The sequence below is a fragment of the Paramisgurnus dabryanus genome, chromosome 1, assembly GCF_030506205.2.
Source record: "Paramisgurnus dabryanus chromosome 1, PD_genome_1.1, whole genome shotgun sequence".
Lineage (NCBI taxonomy): Eukaryota > Metazoa > Chordata > Actinopteri > Cypriniformes > Cobitidae > Paramisgurnus > Paramisgurnus dabryanus.
In genome coordinates, this window is record NC_133337.1 from 40,325,254 (window position 1) to 40,352,265 (window position 27,012).

At 36.9% G+C, this 27,012-nt stretch overlaps 1 protein-coding gene across 4 annotated transcripts in view; it reads right to left on the reverse strand.

Moving 5' to 3' along the window:
- The window catches only part of adam12a (ADAM metallopeptidase domain 12a), a 110,504-nt gene that overhangs the window by 61,684 nt on the left and 21,808 nt on the right, over positions 1-27,012 (reverse strand). For all 4 annotated transcript variants that reach the window (XM_073814996.1, XM_073814995.1, XM_065272249.2 and 1 more), the window contains exon 3: positions 23,492-23,565. In XM_073814996.1, coding sequence (XP_073671097.1) covers positions 23,492-23,565 — 74 coding nt within the window. The remainder of the gene's footprint in view (positions 1-23,491; positions 23,566-27,012) is intronic.

Genomic DNA, 27,012 nt, shown 5'->3' on the forward strand with positions numbered 1-27,012 from the left:
CCAGCCTCTCCTCTGAAGTCCATTGCATCTGTTTATTACAAAATCTTTGTGTACATCTGGCCACATTAACACATCTGTCATCAAGTACACAAACGTTTGGGTGTGTGTTAAATTCAATCACATTTCTGTTCAGTGATGTTCATCTGTGATAACTTCACACAACAACGTGCAATCTTTCCGATCAAAACAGATCATAAATTGAAAGGTGACCGTGAGGTCATCTTTCTGATGATCTCAAGTCTCACTTCGTGTAACAGGACATGTTCATCAAATGGACCAAATCAAAAGTGCATGCAAATGTATTTAGATAATCAGCAGATGAAATACGGCGAAATAGGAAAGATGGATCTGATCCCACAGATGTTTAGAGTTAGAACTCATTTTATAGCAGATTTACTCATCTGAAACGTCTGCAATAAATAATATCATATGGTATCGAAATAAAAAGGAATTGTGGTCTTTTTATGAGCAGGCCTTGGGATTATATCGATTTTTTCAAATGGTATAAAAATATTAGAACCGAAAGATTTTATTAAGTCTTATTCTGTTGACTGTGTTCGCTATTGTCCTTGGTTAAACCAGCTTGTGTTTGCTAGTTTAGCTTGTTTAAGACAATTAACTCACAGTCTGATGTTTAGCTACTGGTTTCATGCCCAACTTAACTCTATAAATACAATTTATTCAAAAGCTAAGGAAAAAATGTGTTTTCAAAAGAGACTTGAGATGACCAGCAACTCATGTGCTTGTAGAAAGAGCTTTCAAAGTAACAATAAACTAAAATTTTCAGTTTGACTAGCCCGGGTGACCAAACTAGAGGTCTTTTCGGGTCCAAAGAAATGTACCCGACCCAAAATGACCTGAAACACTTTTTACCCAAACCCGTCAGCATGAATACACTTTTTTTTTTTTAAGAGATAATTAGACCCAAGTCCTGACCCAGTGGCATTTTTTTAACCTGACTGGACCCAAATATCTGCAGTCTGCAGCCGCACACTCACCAGTCAGAAAAAAACCATGTGGCCTTGAAACCAGTTTGGCCACCGCTCCATTTTTTATTTTTATCTGACGATGACACCAAGGTAACAGCTAAAATGTGCAAAATTGTTTGACAGGTCTGGCTCAATGAAAATTAACCTAACGCCAGCCACACAATCAGGGGCGTCATGCACCAATTTTTTTTAAGGGGGCACAGTGTGCACAGCTTACAGAAATGTGTGCATACATAGTGATGGTCGTTTTCGAAGCACTGCTTCATGAGGCTTCGAAACATTTACGAATCTTTTGTTTCCAATCAGTGGTTCGGAGCGTGTTTCAAACTGGCCCAAGTCACGTGATTTTAGCAAACGAGGCTTCATTACGTCATAACTGTTTCGAAAATCCGATGGTTCACCACTAGGGGAAGTTGATCACAAATGACCAGTGTCTAATTTGTTTAGGTGAACTCAGGTCAGTTTTATTATGCAAGTTCATAAAACATTTATCCGATCTGACTAATAACACAACCATTTTGTCTACTTTTTGTTTATAGACAGATTTAAAGACAAAAATGTGCATAATTTAAAGGGTAGTTAGTTTTAATGATTTGTTTGCCCCAAATAAAACTAAAAACACATAATACACTTTTAACTATGTCTTAGTTAAGTTAAATATTTTTTAAAACATATTTTAATAAAAATCTTGCTATTATTTTGTAAAAAAAAGTTTAAAATGTTTGGACATATCTGCTTTTACACTCTTTTGACCAGCAGGGGTCGCCAGCGTGTGTGGTGTTTGGAACTACTTTGAAAAACTGAATCAATTTTCGAAGCAATTCGTTCAATCAATATTATAGAGCTTTCAGTCTTTTCCATGGCACTATTTTGAGCCTTCCTGTTCCTGCCTTCATGACAAAAACCTCCAAAATAAAAGTGTTACTTTTTAGTTTTAATCAAATACTATTTAATCGGAATAATGACATATTGGCATCATATTTACATCTGGAACGGCATGTTTTTTATTTACGTTTTGTTAAATGACTTGTTTAATTGTGTCAATGCATTTTGCACAACAACTGCATAATCCTATACAATTAATGTAATTTTAAATCCATAAAGATTATAAACAACGAAAATTACATAGCCACGTGATTGAGTTTAATGTTCAATAATGATTAAAAGTTTTTTTAGATAAAAATTATTAGAGGAACGGATTTTTGCATTCAACTTTACCTCATATGTGAGCATGTGTGATTCCGCGCTCCCGTGAACTCTGGCGAACTTTGGCGTTGTACCAAGAAGATGAATCTAGAAATCTCTACTAATATTACATTGAGACGGTCACATTTTAACCCATACATTTTCTACACAGAGGAGGTTAACTGCACATTACCGTACTGGGGTTTGGAAATGTTGTGAGCGTTTCTTGCACGTTTTAATTCCTCGGATAGCAAAATGCAGCAGCAACAGCAAAGAGCTCGTGAGCGCGCTCAGACGTTGATGGCGTCAGCGACTGCGCTGTATGCAGCGCCTGCCGCCAGAAGTAATGTAACACGATCAAAACACTATCAAAACGGCGAAAATCTTCGAAAAGTGACAAGGATGCAGCACAGAATTAATAATATTGTGCATAGTAAACAGATTAAAAGACAAATAACAGATTAATGGGCGTTTCTTTGATTTTGAGGCTCAAAAAACCAAGGGGGCAACTGCCCCCTCAGTTTGAATGGGCATGACGCCTCTGCACACAATGTTGCAAGCGCTCAGATTAGGGGTTGGACACATGCGATATAGTTCAGGTCTTCTCAGGTCCGTTCGGCAAAAGCACATTCATTTTAAATTCCCGAGGCCACAAATATTATACACGACCCGTGTCTAAGGCAAACATGAAACTTTTAGGGCTCTATCTTACACCCAAGTGCCTTTTGCTACTTTCCACCCTGCGCAATTATCATTTTCACATTTAGCACCACGTTGTTTAAATAGCAAATGCATTTGCGCCCCCTTTTGCGCCCATGGGCGTTCTGGTCTGAAAACGAGGTGTGTTCAGGCGCATTGTTGGCGCGTTGCTATTTTGAGGCAACTAAAATAGACTTCACCATTGACCAACAAAAACCTGCTCTAAAGTCTAAAGTCTTTTATAAGTATTTATAGAGCGCCTTAGTAATATGCGCCTATAAACGGGACGAATACTCAGGTTTGCTTATCATAAACATGAATGCGCAGCAGCACAAAAACACTTTTAAATATGAAAGATTAATGGATTGAATGTAAAAGATTATTATTGAGAAGGGGTCGTTAACACATACGGACTACCGGCACATCCGGGAACTTGACTGTCAATTTTGTCATCGCCCCTTTTTGGGGGAAAACAAACGAGACTTCCCATTGATTTCCATTCAAAATAGTGGAACAAAGCAACATTCGTACACAGCCGACAGTCGTAAATAACTTAAGAAATCCCTCTGTTTAAACAGGTAAAGTTATTATATATCCACCATGCCTGTCATAGAGCGCGAAAGATACATCAACAGATTTAGTTTGGTCAATTTAAAAACATGTCCCTTTGGCGTCAAATTCGATGCTTTGTTCCGCTGTTTTGTATGGAGGTTAATGGGAAGTCTAGTTTGTTTTCCCCAAAACACAAAAGTGGGCGTGAACCTGTTCAGAGAAATTCTATGACGTTGTTCCGATTGTGCGTATCAGTGTTTTCAGTCAAAAATAAGAAACTTTTTATGCATTTAGTTTACACAACAGCAGTTACAAAACAATTGTTTTGTGGTCCTGAAAGCGCAAACTTTTGAAAATGGGTTTTAAAGTGAGAGTTTTTGAAAACGACGCCTTTAGCGTTTCGATGTGCACTACAAAAAGCAAATTTGTGAAAACAGTGATGTCACAAAGTAAACCCCACCCACTGATTAACATAGAATTTGCATGCAAATTGACTTTAAAAATACAAATTGAAAACAAAAACAAAAAAAGAACATAAAATGAAAGTGAACTTTACTATTACTGCATGATCATTAATAAAAAACCTTTTAAAAAATGATTTTTTAAGTTTGCATTTTAGTTTTAATATTGCTTAAAGATTGTAGCGGAAACAAATGTCAATCATCAGTTGCATTTTATTTTTCAATTTGACAGGGCAGATGCATTAACACATTGAAAATTAAAATTAAATTATTTATTTATAATTTTCAGTTTTCTATAGACCGTTTCAGCAGTAACAACATAAACAAGGGGCTGTTGCGGTCCGCACGTAACTTCCGGTAAACTCCACTAAGAATAAATAACAACAAAGTTCTTTAAACGTAGTTTATTTATATAACAAGCAAAAAAACAACACATAGATTACCTAGGAAACCAAAACATTTGTTATTTTTGATGAGGCATTCGTTCAAGAGATCAGTTTAGTAACTAGTCCAACCATTAAAAAAACAAAACCGGAAGTAAGGTTCGGATCCAGACGTGTATCACGTGCGTCCGATGAAACCGTCTACAGTATAATGAAATGGTAAATCTGCTTTAAATGTTCATCTTTATCATTAATTAATTTATCTAAAATTGACAGAAAAAACCTTCCATACAAACGCAGATCATTTCAACAATGCTGTTGTTTTTAGGTGAAATTTTTCAAAAACACAAAGGAAAAGTGTTTAAAGAGTAACTAAACCCCAAACCAACTTTTTTTAGTTAATGATCTGTAAGAATGATGCTTTATTAGTGCTGTTCATTGATTTTAGTAAGTTTTTTGACATTTGGATATAAAGTGTTTCAATACTATAATATATGGTGTAAAAACGTCTGAGTGCTGCCCTCTTGAGGTTGAACGGTGGCTACTGCAGTTGAATTTTCCTATTGGATGTTGGGTCCAAGAAATGACTCATGACGTAAGCAGGTTCAAGCTCACCACACCCTTGTTACGATCTCACTACACACTTGGGACGAGCTTAGTTCATCCCCTCTATCTCCGTTGGGATCTGCCCACTTTTCTTGCATTTTTCAAATATTGCAGTGGGTGGAGTCAGGCTCTGACCAGGGGTTTAGTTACGCTTTAAATCATAGCCAAACAAACAAATTAAGCTGCACATTTAGTGGAGACCTGGAGCTCTCCAAAGCCTGTAATTATCACACCAGTCAACATTCAAGTTTGTAAAGCTGCTTTCTGCTTTTATCTGCCTAGATTTTAGCTTTTGAATCAGTTGTTGATCTTCTATGGGCCTCTCTATGTGCATTTTAATCCTGGACCCTGGTTTTACAAACATGTTTTGGATGTACTGCCTTCAGATGGTTCAACATCTGCTAAAAGCAGCAGGAATATGATCAAGCCTGAGCCAGTCACAACCATCTGGGAATACAATTTATTTACTGATTCATTTGAACGTCATCTAACTAGACTCGCCAGATCTGTCTAAACTGCTCATCTGCTACCTAATAATAATGAAATTAAATAAAAATCATTTTAAACTGCCTGAGAAACAGAAGAACGGGAATGTTATTGTTATTATGTTAAACACATAATGCACTGTAAGTCGCTTTGGATAAAATCCATAAATGTAAATGTTATTTCAGGTAAAGAGATTCTTTAAAAAAATATGAAAATTCTGACACTGTAATATTGTTTAAAATCTATTAACTCTCCCAAACAAAGAAGGTTTGGCAAATTTTGTGACATGATAAGATAAACTTTCAATGAGAGTCTTTGCAACCATAATGAAAGCATGAAAATCTAATCTGGAAAAGTTTAACTTTTTATTCTGTACTGAAACATCGGACATTAATTTGCATGTGCCATGTTTAGTAAATTTTTAGCAAATCTTGATTTTTTTCTTGAAAGCCCTACAGAGAACCTGTTTAGACAAGACATCACTTCTGATGAAAAACTGAGCGTTTCTTTAATAAAACAAAGTGTTGTTGAACAAAGCAAGCACACGAATTTGTATTTGTATCTAAATGAGCGATTTTTCCATAAATGCAAATGAGTAAACGGGAAGCAAGTTTCTGAAGAACATCTATATTCATGAAAACTCGTCACTGGAACTAATGAATTCAAACTAGCCGTCCTCATTATTCTTCTGGTGCAGTACATGCAGAATAACCCAACACATACATTAAAAAGATACATGAAAATATCTGAATCACAGATTTCTCCAACACATTTTTGTTGTCTCATGGCAAATGAGCTTCACTCGAATGGCCTCAAACACCAACAAAGCGTCTTTTCACATCTCCGCTCTTTTCAGCGTTGGTGTCTGGAGTACTTTATTTTCTCCTGCATCAAGGATTTCTCACACAGATTAACACTTTCTGATCTCCACACATCCTCATGTTGTTCTTATCCTCCGTTGCCCTTCAGTCTCAGAACACTCAGCTTTCATCGTCATGTTCAAAGGCGTCCCTGTAGGCAGCTTTCACACACTCAGATGTCTATAGCCAAACCTCAGACTCGTGCACTTCACTGCGACCACACTGATGATTCGAGTAAAACATCTGCTTTCTGCATGAGCGACTGTCTAACAGCTCCCATAAGACTCTCGCTCTCTTCTGCTTTACTGGGTTTTAAAGCGAACGGCTGTAAGATACTGAAATACACAGCTGGCTCATATTCAACACATGATTTGGAATATGAATTAAATTGGCCACACCCATGGTGCTGAACTGGAGATTAAATTTAACTCAAATTAAAATAAAAGAAGGAGGAGTTTAGAAGTCATTTGTCTAAGGGGCTTTGTTAATACCTGGTATTAAGATGCGGATTGGTTGATTGGATCACAAGTGGATGAGAGAGAGATGCATGTCCGTTCACATCTGTAGGTTTTATCTTTCTCTTTTGTCCACTTTCGACTGCTTCTGTCTTGATGACTTCGAGCAGATGGTCTATGGTCTAAGACATTTTTCAGCTTTTTAGATATTTTAGAGCAAAATGAAACAAAAATGAAATAGCAGCCGCTTTAGTTTTATCAATGAAAGCCTAACTGTGGGTTTACAACAGCCACATTTGAGGCGTCAAATTCACGTCTACCGTGTCTAGTTTGCCGCTTGAACATTTTGAGTTTAATCGCTTCATTCATGTGTGAAATTCTAGTCATCGAGACATTCACAAGGGCTGTTTCTCAATTCCAAGAACGCAAAGAACGGACTTGCATCCTCGTGGAGATCAAACTTGCCAGGCGACCTCGGAAGAACGAACTCAGAAGGTCGCGAGAACACAGAACGCACTTATGAGATTTGAGATGTGTGCGATCTTCCTGTTCACCTGAGCTCCGCCATTGTTTTGCCGCAATGACTTATGGGGCGTGAAGCGATTTCAGCGCGCAAGTCTGCACTCGATGCATCCTCGATATCAAGAACACATCCGGGTATTTTCATGGATCCTCTGTACTTGCGTTCTTGAGAATTGGAATGAACTTCGACTGTTAATGATGACGTAGAGCAATGACACGAGAACGCAAGATCGCTGAAGAATGCATATTGAGAAACAGCCAAGGATTTTCGCATCATGGGAGGGGCTTCTGCGACTCAGCTCGCTTCCTGTAATCACGTCACTATTAGAGCAAACTCCATATTGGTTAACGCAGCGCGTTTTCCGCCAAAGTTCCAATTTTTCAACTCACGCGTTTCCCACGGCAACGCTCAATCCGCGCCATTCGCGCGAACTAGACACACGAAAGAGGCGGAATCATGTCTACCGCAACCACGTTAAACGCCTTATTCGCGCCGCGAGACCGCCAGACGCGCGTCAACGCGTCTTCACATTGACTTAACATTATAATCACTTGTGCTTCATGCCTCTACCACGGCTGGTGTTAACGCAGCATAAAGATCACATTGAACAGTTAGAAGTCAGGAATTTTTTGGGGGGAGGCACTTCAAACGTGGTCAACGGTGGGTAAATCTTGTTAATCCGCTCTTTCATGTATGATAACATGTCTAAAGAGGAGTTTAAAATTTTTTATGTATTTCCTTAATTTTTATTCTGAATTGAATTGAAACTTGGGATTTCCCTAATCAATTTTGAGCAGTGATCAATCCTATAGGAAACCGCTGGATATTAAGCATCCACCGACCCCTCTAAAGTGAACAAACTCAAGGAAAACGATATAGCATTAACAGAGAGAACCGCAGAAGAAGATTCAATCTCCTCGACAGATCTGCTGGGCTTTAGGTGGAAATGGTTTCTTCCTGCGGTGGTCAAATGGTGCGGATGTGAGAGATCTTGTTTGCTTTCTGTTCTTTCAAGCAGGATGAAACCTGATTTCCCCTCAGACCAACCAAAACAGAGCGTCATTCTCAAAGCTTATTCAGCAGAGGCCGTCAGAGCGCATGGATCAACGCGCATGGGGTTAAAGGTCGCCAAACTCTGCTGAGCGACAGGATGCTCGGGCTGAGGTCAAGCTGTGTGCGAATGTACGAACGGGACGTGACAAAAAAAGGAAAACACTCTTTTGATATTTGTTGTTTGCACAGACAGATACGCTATCTCCTCAATGCAAACGTTCGACAAACTGCCACATAGCAAAACTTTGCTGTAAATTTACTGTTAAGGAGTCTCAATTGCACTTTAAGTGTTAAAATATTTTATCTTAACGTTCAAAGCCACTATACATAAAGCAAAACATTTACAAGTTGAATATAAAGCGCAACTACTTTAGTTTTCAAAGATCATGGGTCGATTCCCATGAAACACACATACTGTCAAATGTATATATTGTGCAGTCACTTTGGATAAGTATCTGCCAAATGTGTAAATGCATAAATCTGTTAATATAAGAAATGTCAGATATACTGGGAAATGTACTGTGCAAATGTTGTATTTTAAGCTTGTTAGTGCATCACAACATTATCTCAGTCACATGCTAATGTCAAACACCATTAAAATCAATGTTGTGCTGCATTTTTCCTACGTCACAGAGAGTCATCGTCTATGTACTTACAACAGAAAGCTCTCTCAGAAGACAGCTGCCTATGTAGGACAGCAAGGCAGTACACTAGGTTACTACTTAACTAACCTTATACTCTCAGGTTATTATATTTTGAACAATGCATGGCTGAAATTCAACTCGCAAAATCCATCTTTCCTCTGATTCACATGTCCACCATATAAGGTCAAAGAACCAAAAACATGACCACAGCGAAGAGAAAAATATGGAGAGATGTAATGAAAGTGGTATAAGAGCCAGCTGACATGAGTAATGCTTGAATACCATTCAGTGCTTGTAATGTAGTCTTTCGAAAATGAAATCTGATATCAAAAGACCAGCTCTGCATATCGATAACTCTTACCGGCTGCACTTTTAGTACTAAATAAAAGAAATATTACATTTAAACACACACACGATTGTAAAAAAATTTACAAGCTTGAAAACAATACATCAAAGTTCTTGAGAAGTCAAGTAGACTAACAAAACCATTTTTTGGAAGAACATTTTATAAAACTAATGATGCATTACAAATTTGCTTTCTTAGTACACTGTCAGATAAAATTGGTTGCAAGCTGTCACTCAGGCTGTACCCTTTAATACGGTCTTAATGTGTACCATATGAGACCACATGGACCATAAAATCAGTCATAAGGGTCAATTCTTTGAAATTGAGATTTTTACATACACTGTAACAAATTTCTGTAGTTTACACAGCATTATTACTGTAAAATGAGCAAATGCTTACTGTAGAACTTGTATACAGCAAGTTGCTGTAGATCTGCAAAGCATCATGGTCTTTTTTCAACGGCGGGTAAATTCTACAGTAAAAATATTTTTTCTGTGAATCACAATACAGCAATTTCTAGAGGATTTTTTTCTTCAGCCAAGGAAAGCTACGAGATTCCACACTTTCATCTGAATTTTTACTTCAGAAAGGTAAATTTGCTAATTTAATTCCAAAGTTTACTCTTGTAAAGTCACCTGTTTGTTCAACTTTAAGAGTGCACTGAGAGAGAGGAGTAATGAGCGGCACACTTCCTAGTAAACCCGTCTTGTGTGTGCATTTTGCAATTTTATTACCACAAATATATATTTCTGAATGATTTCGATATATTTTCTAGTTTGGCAACATTTTATAACGTCATAGTTAAGTTAAGGATAATAATTTAATAATAAAAGTAATTGGCCGTGTCTCAATGGGAAGGCTGCAGCCTCCGGAGGTCGCATTTCTCGGCTACATACGTCTTGTTTCAGAATATTAACAATTATAAAGTTGACTGTTATTCTAAGTTAATAGTAAATTGTTTAATATGCTTATGACTTGCGAATCTAATGGTCAGTTAACTTAAATAACCCAGGGTTGATGACGTATGGACCCTGCTTATGCAAGTGCGACGACCTCCGCAGGCTGAAACCAGTCTCTCGAGCTGAAAGAAAACGCAGCTGAGGAGATATGAGGTAAGACTTATCCGGCAACATTACATTTATAACGTCTTTAATTTAATTATAGCGTTAGCATTGTGAACCAAAATTAATTTAAAAGTGTGTATTTTTGTATTTATTGGCGCGATATTCGTTTAAATCTCTCGTTTTTTTCTCTTGCTCGCTTACGTTGCTGCCTGAGGAAACGCATAAAGTTAAGCGGGCCGATTCGAAAGAAAACACAGTAACACACATTATTCATAATTTCACGATTTTTCTGAACTTCATTGGAGGTCAAACTGCAGAAACTATAACGTTAGATTGTTAATAGCCTAATTTGAAGTGTTATACCCGACTTTTGGGAGCATATTGTATAAATATTTGTCTTATCTGGCGACATTACATTTATAACGTCTTTTTATTTGATTAAAGAGTACCTAACGTTAGCATTGCTGAATTCAAAATAGTTTGAAATTGTGTATATATATTATAGTATTATAATATTCTCGCACTGTATTAAGATATTTCGAGATCTTACTCGTTATTTTATTCACATCTTTTTTTCCTTTCAGACTGCAGACAAGAGCCATCGACCATCGTTCCAGGTACATAAGTTACATGAACTGGCATGCATGATGATTTTCAAATGCAAGCAATGTTGTTTATTCTATGATTTATATATATATATTAATATATCAAACATGTTAAAGTGCACAGAAACCATGCAACAGGAAGAAGCTGTTTTTCTCTTGGTTGATGCAAGTTATTTTTTTACAGTATTGACACACTTTTTCTCTTATGAATATTGTACTTGTGATTTCTAATAGATTTTATTTGTTTGTTTATTTTGTGTTACAGAAAACTTCCACCTAAACAGATGCTGAGGCCCAGATTTCCCTGCCAAGCACTCCAAGGCTCATCATGCTCGGTAAGATCCCAGCACTCGACATACACAATAGATGCCAATTTTAAGGGTTACTTCATCTATAAAGCATATTTGTATCGAGTCACTGTGTGGTGTGAACAAAGTTTTATGTCATCTTGCACATACATTCCAAAAATCTCTAGTGGTTATTGATCTAATAGGAAAAAAAGAGGTAGTTATGTAGGGCTAGTGTTTTCAATAAATTTTGCTTATGTAAAATAGTAAACCATATCAGATTGAATACTGTGCAATGTCAACTTTTATTTAATATTTTTTAGGAGAGTCCATTCTGGGGGCAAAAAATGGATGCTTTCCATCGAGGGCAGAGTTCTCCTCCAATTGAGTGACCGTTGTGATTTCACTTCTGCTCTAGCCATGTATGATGCAGCCACTACATTGGAATTTATCCAGAGGTAAGCACTTATTTGTTTTTTATATAGTTTTGACTAGTAATGGGAACAAATATTTGAGTACTCATTCTTTAACCAACTACCCGATTTGTAAAATACTTCTTAAAGTGTTTATTTTTGTTTATATCAACTGTTGTGCTATTGTTAAACATCAAACGTTTAATTTAACTCACCATGCAAACTGTAGAAAACCAGCACAGCTAGTCTAATGCAGTGGCGGCCGGTGACTTCTTTTTTCGAGGGCGCACGATGCGAAGTTTGTCACAACATGTATGTAGCCCGTCATGTGTGTGGTTCGTCATTTCAAAATATGTGTTTGGCGCGTCGAGTGAAACAATACTTTTCCATTCACAAATCAAATATTTACCATCAATTTCACTGTTGTATCACTAACTGGTAACATGGTATTGTGGCAGAAATGTGGGATATTCATGTATAATTTTATAATAGTATTAAAGGCGGAGTGCACAATGTTTGAAAGCCAATGTTGATATTTGAAATCACCTAAACAAACACACCCCTACCCCAATAGAATCTGGACCTTCTTTTAAAAGACCCGCCTCACACATACGCAACCAAGCAAGGATGTCGGTTAGTAGACACGCTCCTTACTGCTGATTGGCTTTAAGTGTGTTTTGGTAGTCGGCCCGTCTCCTTTTCCAAAGCGTTTTTCAAACATTGTGCACTCCGCCTTTAATGTAGACGTTATTAAATAATAAATATTAGATTTTACTCCACAAACCACAAACAGAGCATATAAAAAAATAAAAATTGTTTATTTAAAGGTGCAGTGTGTAAATTTTAGGGGCATCTAGTGGTGAAGTTGTGAATTGCAACCAACTGCTAAGTCCACTGCTCACCTCTTGCTTTTGAAACACATAGAGAAGCTACGGTAGCTGCCACCGGACAAACATGTCATAGTTGGAGACAACTTAGTAAAAAAGTTTGTCCGTTAAGGGCTTCTGTAGAAACATGGCTGCTTCCATGTAAGGGGACCCTCTGTGTATGTAGTTAAAACGTTTCATTCTAAGGCATTAAACACATAACGGTTCATTATGAAAGGTCTTTATACACCCCTGATAATTAAGTTTTGTATATTATTTTTAATTTCTGTCAAGAGATCCTTCTTGAAATTACACACCGCACCTTTAAAACACTGTGAAGTAAACTTTTATGTATATGTCATCAACCCATCTGTCTTGCTTATAAACTTTTACATTAATAGTCAATTTCTTTCACTACAGGGTAGAGTCCAGCCCAGGAAGTCAACTAGTTCAGGTCCAGTTTTAAAAGAATAATAGTTCTGAAAAAAACGTCTTGGAGAAAAACAATATTCAGGTTTGAAATCCTGCTGTAAATGTAAATCATTTAATTTTTATGCATTTGTAATTTACCAGAAACATTTGAATAAATATTGATTGTTTTGTGTGTTCAGAAAAGTGTTTTTGTATGAAGTGTTGAAATTAAATGAAATATTCACAGAAAAATGTTAACATATAAAAAAAATGTATGTGTTCAGAAAAGTTTTGAGATGTTCACAGAAAAAATGTAACATGTTGAAAAAAATGTATGCTATGCTATTTTTAATTTATGAATTTTTGTAATTTAAAGTGAGATAATAAATGGCATTTTTGTGACAAACAGTGTCTTCATTTTACAGTACACAAAATAAATGCAGTAATCCCTATTACAGTAGTAGTTATGAAATACAGTACTGTCATTATTACTGTAAAAGAGTTCACAGTAATTTTAATTTTACTGCAGTTACATTTACAGTAAGAATACTGTGAAATGAAATACAGCAACTTACTAGCTAATTGCTGCCAGCAAGTTACTGTATTTTTCACAGTATTCTTTTTACAGTGTAAAATTGATAAATAAGCTTTCCATTGATGTATGGTTTGTTAGGATAGGACAATTTGTGGCCGAGATAAAACTATTTGAAATTCCAGAATCTGATGCAAGAAAAAATGGCTTTTAAAAGTTGTCCAAATGAAGTCCTTAGCAACACACATTCATGGTAAAAAAAAACTCAAAGTCAGGCACCTTTTCTTCATACAACGCAAGCGGCATGTTTATCAGGTGCTTCTTATTCTCAGCGCGTGACTAGCGGACAATGACAGAAACAAAAACGCAAAATATCGCTGGTCGCAAGAGCATCTGTTTTAAAGTAATGGGGAAATTCAGGTTTATATTACGGTAACAATGCAACAATGTAGGCTATATCACTTTCATATCATATGGCTTATTTATTTTGTTAATAACTAAGGGTGTCGATAGAAATTAAGTCACAACCTCGGACTTTGAATAAAAAAATGGAATCGTCGATGCTGCCGCACCCCCATGTCACGTCTGGTCGGCTTGCCAAGCGAAAAAATAGGTTGAGTGCTGTGAGTCAACCTCCTTTAACTTCGCTAGCTACAGCCAGTTAAAAGATATCATGGCAGATGCAGGAGACACCAGGCGAGCTGCTCTTTACATGGGAAACAAAAAAACAGCAAGCGCCTCCCGCCTTCAGCTGAACTCAATCAGAACAGAACGGCGTCTGTGACAGGACCGGTCGTTTCTCTGATCTGAGATCTGTTTAAGTTTCACAACAACTAATTTCAGTTGATTAAGAGTTATGAAAACAGCATTTAAACATCACGTATTGGGGTATAGTCTCACAAGCTCGTCTGACGGTAATAAAAGCGCGTTTGTAAGGTGCAAAGTACTGACAGGAACGTTCCTCTGACAGAAAGATTTGTTTAATCAGGTATGTGCGTGTACCATATTTTTCGACTAACATGGCAGGGCATCTCCGGATTCAAGGTCAGATATTATATTTCATAAAAGTCTAATCTAAAAATGGCATAGCATTTTTGTGCTTTCAAAAAAAAAGTAAAAATTGAGAACCGAATCAAAACGAATCGTGACCTTGGAATCGAAAATGTAATCGAATCGAGGATTTGGAGAATCGTGATACCCTTATTACTAACGAATTATGTTAATAACCATCAAAGGTCTAGGTTGAAAATTAACTCTTTCCCTGCCATTGTTAACGTTTCCTTGACTGTCCAGCAGGTGGCGCTCTTACCAAACTTATAAAACCCCGGAAGTATTCCCTTAGGGCAAACAGTTTAAACTACGTGTATGTTTTAATCGTCACTCTGAATCTGATCTCACACAAAAGTCCTTAAAAATACTTTTTTATTTCAGCTTTTTGCTAAAAAAAATATACCCATATTTGAGAGGTTATAAAAGGTTATAAAAAGAAAGGTTATAAAAAGAGAACAAATGAAGGTAGGATGAAACTTTTTTTAAGCAGAGGATCTTGCATTTAATATATTGTATATTTATATATTTAAAGAAGAACATTTCTGGACTGCATTAAACTTGTAAAAAAACACTGCGTGAATGCTGGAACTGGCAACTTTAAAAAAAAGAGTTAAAATTTGTTTATTAGTCTGTGGCTAAATTTATTCACCAGCACATCCCTGTAGACTCAAAAGTTTTTTTATTAACATTTTGACACTAAAAATGTTTTTTCTATTTAAAAGCTGCACAAATGTTTTTTTAAGGCCTAAAATATTACAATCATAAAGATTAAATTAGTAAAACTTTAGTAGTGTGTGGCTTTCACACTTTTAAATGTACACTTCCACATGTGAATACTCTAATTTAGTGCCTTATTTAACTGCAATAAGTAAAAAGTCTACTTAAGTAAATATTTAAGTTTTTATCCAATTAGTTGATTAATCGAAAAAAATAATCGCCTGATTAATCGCCTGATTAATCGATCGCTGATTAATCGATCGCTGATTAATCGATCGCTGATTAATCGATCATGAAAATAATCATTAGTTGCAGCCCTAGTATTTTTTCTGACAGTGTACAGTATAAAAAAATCAGCTAAACTTTTTACAACATCTCCACAGACGAGTTAAACAGACAGACAGACGATCATCAGAGTCAATCCATAGAGATCTACAGCCTCATCTGGAAAAGTGTTTCACATAACTGAACCTGAGAGGAGCAGAGAGAGACGAGAACAAAAGAAACAGAATCAAAAAATGATGGAGAAATGTTTGTGTTAAAGCTAGAGCCCGACCGATTTATCGTTTTGCCGATTTTATCGGCCGATATGAGCATGTCGCAGATATATCTGTATCGGCGTATTAGCCGCAGATATGAAGCCGATATGAACGTTCCTTACAGAACACATTAAATGCTTTTGAAAGATGTAAGTACTTGTTTGTCCAGCAGAGTGCGCCCTATTGGTTGCTAATGGCGACTCAGGTCACTCACTGTAGTGACATCAGCCAATCCCCCACCCCCTTCACTTTAGTCAGTCTCTCAGTTCAGATGGCGGCCGCGGCAGTCACGCGGTTTCTTCAAAACATTTTACACCTGGTATTAAGGCGCGCTTTGGTCGATTGGATTATAAGTGGACGAGAGAGACACATTCCTGTTTACATTTGGTGGTTTTAATCAGTCTTTTTTGTCCACTTGCGAGTTGTTTCAAACGCAAGCGGAAGAAATGACGCGAGGCGGAGAAAGGACGCGCTTAAACTGACGCGCAGTCTGTGGGAGTACAGCTGCTTGTGCTGTTACATGCTCATTTCAAAGCAATTGATTAAATAAGCTCGCGCAACTTTACACCCTTTCTTAAATAAAAGAGGCGGAGAGCAGACGCTTTAGTTTTATGAAAGTTTAAAGTCCCGGCAGAACACTGTGGGTTCGTGTTATAAAAAAGTTGTGCAGTACATTAAACATTAGCCTACATCAGTATGTTGTCAGTAATTCAAGCATTGTCGTCTTAACGGTAAGTTTTTAATTAATTTGTGAAGTCCATAACTTACTCTAAAGCTAATAAACAATGACTTTATAAGTTTCCATTTTTTAAAATAAGCCCTATATAACATTATTCTCGTTAAAACTGACAATGGTTTAAGTTATATGTATTTTGTTTTGTTTGTGTTTTAAAGTTATTTATAATAAGTCAAATTTACTGTTTTGTGCACTTATATCAGAATCATTTTGGATAATAAAGTTTATTGTTAACTTGTAAAACACACCTGCCTATATTACATATCTTTGTAACGTCATTTTAAGTGTTTGATCACCACATTTGTGGTGTGATCATAGAGTGATCATTGCAAAAAGTATTCATATATAGTATATTCTGTTAATGTATATAGTGTATTCTATGTACAGTACTGTAGTAGTATAATATACTGTAGTATATGTTTACTGTACTATAATATGCACATAATGAATATCGGCCGATATATCGTTATCGGTCTTTTTTTACTCTGTAATATCTGTATCGGCATCGGCCCAAAAAAATGCATATCGGTCGGGCTCTAGTTAAAGCGTCTCTGTAAAAGGCCAAAAAATAACACATTTAAAAGCTCTTGAGAGAGAGAAAAACTTCACCAGTAATCCACACCACAAAACACATCAACTTTATCTGCCTCCTGGAGGTTTATGAAGTTGTTTCCGGGCATTTCCGAGCCGCTTTAATGAATTTCGAATGTCAAGGAGCCAACATCTCCTATTAATGACGCCTATAAGCTAAGAGCTAATTGAGCTCTGGATGAGGAGATCCTGAAAGTCATGGCTGTTATAAGACTCATTACTTAAAGGACTTGTTGTTCCAGCCTACTTTGTCTCCTCTAATGAGTCTCTGTTATTATGAATTGTATCCCCCATAAAGCAGTGTTGGGGTACAAAGTTCATGTTACTCTAATCAAACTGCTCTCTCTGTAATAAAGTCATGTTTTTAATAAATGCATTAGTTACTGCTCTGCTGACAGGGATGAGAACAAGCACGGGACATGCTAATAAAACAATGCATCTATCGTGTAACTGTGCGTATTTATAGGAATATGATGAATTTGTTGACCAACCAAAAACTACTTTGGTGCACTTACTAAAATTGTTGTGTGCAAAATAAATAAAAAAACAATCTCTCACACACATTTGGCATGAAGATGTTTGTGTAAGTCATTTATGTTATCTTCTCTTCCTGTGATTTGGACTCTATTGTCTCTAAAATTGTGACGAGACGCAGTCACGAGACACTCGAGAACCAATGATCCTCTCACTTTCAGACTTGGAGTCAACATACAGCCGTTTTAGAGTTGGGTTTACATTGCAAAATACACTAAAGTTTTCTTTTAACAAATGTATTGTTGCGCTTCAAAAGACCATATTAACCATCCACATGATGATGGATGGGCTTCAAACATACGGCCACTATTCAGCGCCATTACAAAGCTGGAAAGAGGCAGGATATTATTTAATATAACTGGGCTGAAAGAAGAAAGTCATATACACCTACGATGGCTTGAAGGCAAGTAAAATATGAGAAGACATACAGTATATTAGCTTTTGACAGATTTCCTGCCAGCTTTTTAAATGACTATAGGCGGTGATGTCACTGGTTGCGAGAAACCTGACAAATCTTAAAGTTTCATGTAAACACGTTTTTTTCGCATAGCTGGTTCATTGATGTGCATGTAAACACATGAAACAAGTTTCTATAATGGGCTGATTTTTGAGAGTTACCCGTTTTATGCATATAAACCCAAACAAATAAAGGATTTGTAATTGGATTTATGGCTCAATCGGATTGAAAAGCCTTCATGTTAACACCATAATCAATATGATTGAGGTCAACAGGATGCAAATTTTGAAAGGGGTGGTGTACTCCAATCTCTGATCCCATCATCAGGAGAAAAGTATGCATGTAAACGCGTGAATCGTAGTATTTTCTCAATCGGATGCAAAAATACCTTGTGCGCATGCATAGAGCATTTGTGAAAGAAAAATATGAAAGGATTTTATTTAGTTATTGGTATGGGATTTTGGGCTAGTTTTAAATGTCCATTGAAATGGTTTAGATACATGAATCTGGCAACCCTGGCTGTGAGCTTGCTCAGATGTCTGGTTCAGATTATATAGAATGTACCTGTAAACAAACATTTTAACTCTTTCCCCGCCATTGACGAGTTATCTCATTAATTAAGAGAAAACATTTGCATAACAAAAGTGTTCCTGATAACATAATTTTATGTTAATCTGCAATACCGCAATTATCCACTAGATGGCCTAATTTATGAAAAATCTGAAGCCAAAACTTTATTTACTCATTTTAAACTCTGTGTATGTTTTAATAATCATTCTAAATCTCTAACAAAATTCCTTCACAGTTTTTTGCAAAAAATTTTTTAAAAAAAAATACCCATATTAAAAAGTTTATTAACAGAGAAAAAATATAGATAGGATGAAAAGTTTTTTTCCCGCTTTGTTTGTTTGTTTATTGTTTGTTTAAAAGCAGAGGGTCTGTTCTTTCATTTCATATATTTGTGTGTTTATTTATTTTTAGCAGAAAATTTCCTGGAAGGCATTTTGTGAAAATCACAAAAAATGCTGGCGGGCCACTTTAAAAAAATGGCTGGCGGGGAATGAGTTAATCAGATTGCAATGTTTAATGTACATGTAAACTGTATTGTCGTAAACTGCAATCAAATTAAATTTAGTTGGATTGACAACATTTTGTGCATGTAAACATAACCACTGTCATTCAATAACTACCGAGCCGCTAAGGTGACATTGGAGTAAAAAAATCTAAAGTTTAGTTTCAAGTGCTTACGTGAAACCTTCATGTGCAGAATTTTTTTAAAGTTTAGTTTTGTGAGGAAACTATCACGTGCGCACATAAAACTATCACGTGTGCAAATTAAACTTTATTTAATTTTTGCTCCATGTCCCCTTAGGGGCTCTGTAATAAACTGAGGGGAAAAGAAAAAAAATCACATTCAGGTTTAGTGATCGTAATCTTAGTGACTTAGCAAACATCTTAGCCATCTTCCAAGGTCACTTTGTCCTCTTGTTTTAATGCTGTATTATTTCACTCAATGCAACTTTTAATACGTCGCCGCTGCCCCTGGAAATAGAAATTTGCATCATGCTCTGCGTTAAGACTGAAGGATCCTCAATCATTCTCACCATCAATATCAACCCGATTAAAATCAGAGGTGAGTTTTTACGTTATACCTCGAGCAGTGACCGTATTATCACAGCACTACACCGAAATATTACCCTCCTCACTTCCTCTCTCAGACAGTGTGGAGCAAATGGCATTCTGCAAAACAAATAAATCTCACAGGCGTCCATGTTTGTGGTCCTGTCTGTGTAGATTCAGTAATTAGACTGCGCTGTGTTGATTTGTCGCCCACAGGTTCTGTCAGGCTGAATGTTCATATGCATACAAAAACTCTGACACTGGCTTCATTATACTGACACGGGTCGACCTCACCACACTGTTCTTACACTTCATATCTAAAAAAAAACACACATCTCCACCTTTACCATTCTTCTGATTCATGTCACATCCACCATCAACAGCAGGATAATATTCCCATAAGGCAGACAATGATATTCAAAGGTAAAAATGCAGAATAAATCAATCGCTTCTTATATCATTTTTTATATTTTATTATGAGCAGCACCTGGTTACAGGATGCAGGATGATGATGGCAATCTAAAAGCACATCGATTTTTTTAAAAGTATATACCTTATTAATAATTAATGATGTTTGCTTGGGTGAGCATCACAATTTATGAAGCACTTACATTTAAAATATTTCAAAGATTCAATGCTATTAACAAAGAAAAACTTAAGCAAACACTATTTCAAGTGGACTGGTGAAAGCATCTCTGTACCCGTCCACAAATTTGCATAACAAATCAGATAAGATTTTGTCATACTAAGAAAGTATGTGCAAAATCCATCCGTTCATCAGTTTATTGATTGTGGGGAGGATAAACCTGTGCAAAATTCTTCATGGTTATATTTTGGTGCATACCGTAGTAAATATAATAAACTATGATACTTGGGATTAGATACTGATATTAAAACCAGGATTCTGAAAACTTTTTACTTTACTCATATTAACATAAAAAAATTATTTCATTATTTATTTATTTAATTATGTAATGCAAACACACAAAGTAAATAACAAGACAAAAAAGCAAGCATACATTTTCACTGCCCATGCAAATCCGTTCATAACATCAGTGTATTTGTGAATGCATGTGTGTATGCGTGTGTAAAAATATATAAGAGTTATTTAGACTAATGAATACAGGTTTAGTGATGAATGATTTAATCAGTAGCGACATAAATAACACTAATAGTGATAATAAATTAAATTAATTAATTTTAGAAGGGAGTTGCATCATATATAAATATATATATGAAGAGTTTGGTTCCAAAATGCAATAAATCCATTTTGTCTAATTTGGGTAAAAACGTGTTATCCATGTTGAAAGTGACAAGATGAAAACCACTATTTTCTGTTAAAAACTTTCACATAGCATCTTTAGGTTATAATTACATTAAAATTTCAAATCCATAATTTGATTTTCAAAGATTTATTATAAAAACTGATTATTTTTTCCACTAAATGCAATATATCCACGTTTTTTTTCAAAATGCTATAAATCTGAATCAATATATAAATATACATTCATCTCTGCCATGTTATATTCATGTAGTTGACTAGTGGTATACACTGAATAAAAAAATAAACATTAATGGCATTTTGTCATATTTAGAACACTGTCATTTCTGCGGTTATACTTGGGACGTCGTCGCTGAACTTTTTTGACAGCGATCCGCTGTAAAATGTTTTGGTCCTGCTTGATTTTCATAGACTTCAAATAAAATAATGGAAAGTTTTTCATAAGATCCCCTGTGGTCAATGTGTTAGCATGACAGAAGCTTGATGCTGTCGTGTGAGAACAGCAACAGCCGACATTTTTCCTTTGCCCGAGTGCCTCTCGCGTAAATTATTAAATTTTGATGGCTTACGTTTCTTCCCCGCCACAGCAAACCACCACAGGTTTATCAATTCCATCAAAAGTATTATTTTATTTTTGTTTGTTTGTTGATTACATAGTAGATGAGGAAAACTGTATTCAAAACGCCGCCATTATTGTTTACAATGCTTGGAATGGTGCGCTGTGATTGGTTGAGCGGATTTATTGCATTCTGCAGAGAAGGAGGACTGACGTTTATCGCGATTTGGAAAAAAGGGGAGAAAAGTTGACAGAATAACGGCGGATATCGGAATTTGCGTAAAATGAAGAATTGACTTTTTATTACTGACCAGATACTAGACCTGTTCGAGTCGCGACTCACTCGGATCTTTAACCCGGATCTTTAAATTAACTCATGAGTCGCGAGTCTCTAGTGTCATTAACCCGGATCAGTTGAGTCCTACTACAATTCAATGTAAAACCATAAACAGCGCCACCACACACACAAACCTCTTTCAACATTATTGATGAGACTTCGCTCGCACTACAGATCCACTCGTAACCAGCTGATCTGCGCGAGAACTGACCCGAGATTCTCACTCAGAGCCGGAAACATTGCAAACTCGAGAGACCTGCGGATCCGTGCGAGCCGCGAATTGACCCGAGATTCTCACTCAGAGTCGGAAACAATGCGGACTCGAGAGACATGCGAATCTGCTCTGACTCGAGAGTCTCTCAACTCGTAACCGGCTGATCCGTAACCGACTGATCCGTAACCAGCTGATCCGCCGGCTGATCCGTAACCGGCTGATCTGCGCGAACTGTCTCTCCGACTCTGGGGGCTACATAAGCAGGACAGTTCTTTTTTATATTTTCTCTATATTATTATGCTATTGTTATTAGGCTTCTTTTTTAAATGGTCGACCATACACACCAAACCTAAAACCTATAAGCATGTTATTTCAGAAGTGAAAGGCTTTTGTTATGGATTTGCTTTTGAGGAGACTTCAGTCGCTCTATAGATCCACTAACCGGCTCCGGCTGATCCACGCGAATCAGCCGGTTAGTGGGATCTGTAGAGCGAGTCTTATGTCCATGGTCTGCGAGTCTGCAATGTTTCCGTCCCTGAGAATCTCGAGTCGCGTGGATCAGCCGGTTACAAGTGGGTCTGTACTGAGTTTCCTTGGCAATTTAGCAATACTGACTCAAATGACTCAAGTGAATCACACAACCCGGATCACTTTAGTGAGTGACTCACAATAACCCGGATCCTTAAAAGGAATCGAGTTTGCCAGGCCTACAAGATACAATACCGATTTTGGATAAAAAAGGCATGTATCACGTTTTGGTACCAAACTCTTTATATATATATTTCTAAGAAGAAAATAATTTTTGTGGCCACAGCATACGCCCGTCCCCAGCCCATCTCATAAAGAAGGTGTTAGGGACAGATGGGGCGCTGCCCCCCACCATCCCACAGGATAGTTCCTGCCCCAGGCCACCACTCGCACGCCAAGTTTACCCTATTTCCCCATTTGGATGCTTAAGTGCACATGATGTCAATAGGAAAACAACTAGTGTGTGGTGCATTAAATAAGTGGGATGTGCAGTAACCAAAACCAAGCCAAAAGCCAGGTCAACACACATGTCACACTTACCATGTTTTATATTTTATTGAAGGTGCATACATGTATGTATGATTGCTAAAGTGTGATGCGTGAAAAAGAGGGTGAGGCATGAAAAGTGAAAACAGGCTGAGGCTGGCAACCCTGGATGAGAGATTACGGGAAAAATTTATAAATGACAATTAATACTATAAGATTAGACTGCTGAGTTGAAGCCGAAGGTGTAGTGGACACAAATTCGAATCCCGGCTTCAAGTTCCCAAACACCTCTCTCCATCCTGTACTTTCCTATCCTCTTCTAACATACTGTCTATCAAATAAAGCCAAAAATGACCCCCAAAAAAAGGAATAGACTGCTGATATTATTGTACAGCGGAAAGAAAGAGATTGATGGAGGACTCACTCATTCTTCTGCAAAACCAGCAGCAGATCCTCACCATCCACTTCAATAAGAACCTTCAGTGATCCAGGATGACCCTAAACCCAGAGAGAGCGAACAGTCAGAGATGTAAGTCCAAATACACTTTATGACCAATGATGAATGATCTAGCTGTTGAAAAACTTGGAATTAATGAAAGATCACGTCTGGTTTCTCCTAAACCGTAAAAATATCAAAACATCAGAAACAAATACAGGCCACATTTCCTGAAATTGTTTCCAGACCTCTGCACATTGATGAATGATGAAGCAATCAAAAAATCTTGTGAGAGAAAAGCGCAGGTCCTTCGGCAGCCAGCGGTTTATCAGTGTGTCACAGACGCAACATTAGCGTACACAAAAAACAACATTATACTCATTCTACACACAATTTAATTAGTTTTTGGTCTTTTGTCTTGAAAGATGAGACTACGTTTTATATGCTTATGTCTTTAAACTTGAGTCTGAGCACACAAAACAACATCAACAGACTCCAAATTTGATTTCATGGGGTTATTAAACGGTTCCCACTGTTTTGTGTTGTTTATTCATTTCATTGGTTTATTTTACCCCCATCACTTTTTGTTTCAAAAAAATTACCATGTTTACATGCACCCTCATAATGCAATTAAAATATGATTTTGGCAATATTGAAATAATACTTTACCTAGTAAACATAATACTTTGATTCTTATGATTAAGCTAATAATCGCAGCAAGTATAATCATATTAAAACAGGTGCCGTACGCAGTTTTTATTCACAGTATGCGGCCATTTAAACTTGAGGTAGACCGATTCATCAGTTTTAATCAGCACAACAACAAGAACCTAAGATCGTTTCGCTCTGCTTGCCCCAAAACAGTTGTAGTTTATTTTACTGCTAATAAATCCACAACATACAAATGAATTAAATATCCACAACACACAGATACTGAAGGATGTTAAGGTTAATCTGTGAGATGGTATAATTGTGGGATTTGTGTATTAAAGACAACACAACCGCTCTATAGAGGTCTGACAGTGAGACTGACAGATGACGATTGAAGTGTATTTTCAGCTTTGCGTTGGATAAATGAATATCTCATTGTGTCACGGCTCTGTAACTGTCAAGATAGGTTTTATGTTTCAATTCTCTTTGACATTAATTCTCTTTACGGTCCCAAAGTTCGGCAGATTTACTCAGCAGAGGAAAACGGATTTAAAGAAGCCATGCGTTGACGAAACACAGGCAAAATAATCGTGAATCATCCTCATCATGTCTTATGCGCAGAGCAGCGTGCGAAATTGGATACGTATGCTAATGCGGTACCACAACATCATGTGTGCATATATAAGTGTGCTAAGTATTTAAAATGTATTGTGTTCATTTGACCTGGAATACAGGCTGACGTACATCTAAATGATGGAAACAACGCAAAGATCATTAAATAAAAAAGCAATCAGCATTTCGGCATTATGCACTGTAGTTTCAGGAAAATCGTTGATCTGAATGTTTTATGGCTCCATAAGATTTTGCACAATACCAATATCATTTCTGTTGATATATTTCTAAAATCGCTATGGTATTTTTCTGCAACTGATTGCTTTCCTACTAAAAAGACCAGCCTGGTTTTAGCTGGTGCAGCATGCTGGTTTTAGATGAGTTTCGGATGTTTGAAGACCAGCTGACCCTCCAGCTTAAACCTCCGCCCATGTAGCAGTGCTTCGTCTTCTGAGAATATAGTTCCCAGTATGTATAGTGTTAAAAGATGGCTGTGTCTCATATCACCTTGTTATTTGTACACAGTGTGACTATACAAATCACAACACATAAATAGGAAAATGTTTGTGTTATTTTGTCACTTATTGGGAGCAGTTTGCTAGCTGGAGCCATTCACTTCCAGACTTTGTGCTAAGCTAAGCTAGCGGGGGCTGCGTCAGACAGAGTTACGGGACGCACGGAGATGAGAAAGGTATGTGTGGACTTATCTAACTCTGGGGGATACGGTGAATAAGCTAAATTCCCCAAATCTGGGCGTGTTCCTTTAAGTACATGCACACAAAAAATAAATCATTAAGCTGTCATTTCTGTATACTCATAAAGTCAAAGAGTAATCTAATAATGTGGTCTAAGTTAAAGTGTTAAAAAAAGAAATCAATTTTAAGACATCTTGCCATACCAAAATTAGACGTTTCTGTTGAATGACCCAGCTAAAACCAGGCTTGGAGGCCAGCTAAAACCATCCAACCAGCTTAAGCTGGTTTTAGCTGGTCTTTTCAGTTGGGTTCTGAATGCACAGCTATTCTGAAATGCCATCTACTGTATTAAGAAAGCTGCTTTTTTGCTTTGTTAACCGGCCAAACCTTGACCTCCTGGCAAACGTTCATGAATCCACAGCAAACAAAAGTGACTTACATTGCTAGAAACTGACATTTGTGGACACAGAAGGGAAATCACTGATCTCCAAAAACAACACTGACTCCCAGTTCAGTTTTATCACAGACCACCTGGATGATACAAACAGACCGGACTGACGGCAGACGATACAAAAGTTGAACATGTCAGTCGAAATGAGAAACATCATAAATAAAAAACATTGTTCCAGGACAGTTGTGTGTTGTTGTTGGGGGTGTCCGTTGTTTTTTTTGCTGATCCAGGACATTTTATAGTGACAGTGAGCTGAGTCTGAATTTGTATGAGGAACAATGACCATGCTTGGTGATAGAGCTTAGGTGCTTTTTAAAACCCCACATAACCACTTGTGCACAATCCTCCAAGTCCTCTGAAGTCATACTATAGGAACCATCCAAGATCTGTTTCCAAGAATAAACTTGCAAATCTAATTTCCATTTCTGAGTGACCATTCTTAAAAAAATACATGACCTTACCCACATGAAATGTTGCATGTCCTGAAAAGGGAGTTCATGAAATCAGACCAAAAATGGTCAAACTGTGAAAGCATTTCTGTCAAATTAGTCACCTCTGCATGGGATTTTAATAATGCTAAACGTTCAACTAAATTTTAGTGTTGGTTATAAAGATGCAGACTTTATTTTTCTTTTAACTAGACAAGCCCCATCTCACCAGAACCCTAATTTCAGACCCCTGTACCGAGTATAACACAGATCGCTGTGTGGTCTGGCATCTCTTGTTACGATTGTTGCTTAGGGCAGTACACATGTAAAATCTCTCTGTAAAACCTCTTTACAAACTCCAGTGAGAAAACAACACACAGATTAACAAACAAATGTGCTCAAAACAAACCATGCAAGTCTTTATTCCATAAATTGGTTAGGAAATGTTATTCATTAAAGACAACGGAAACTAAAGCCCCTAGGAAATGAAGTGATGTCTGCTTTCTCACAAGAATTCCACAAAGGGTCACCGTGATGCTTCACAAAAACTATGCCATCTGAAACATCTCTTAAAGGTGACAAAGAATGCATTGACACAACCTGTTACATTAGAAGGTTTGTGACTTTATTAAGTGCAAAAAATATCCAGAAACCTTTTTACATGTCCATTTA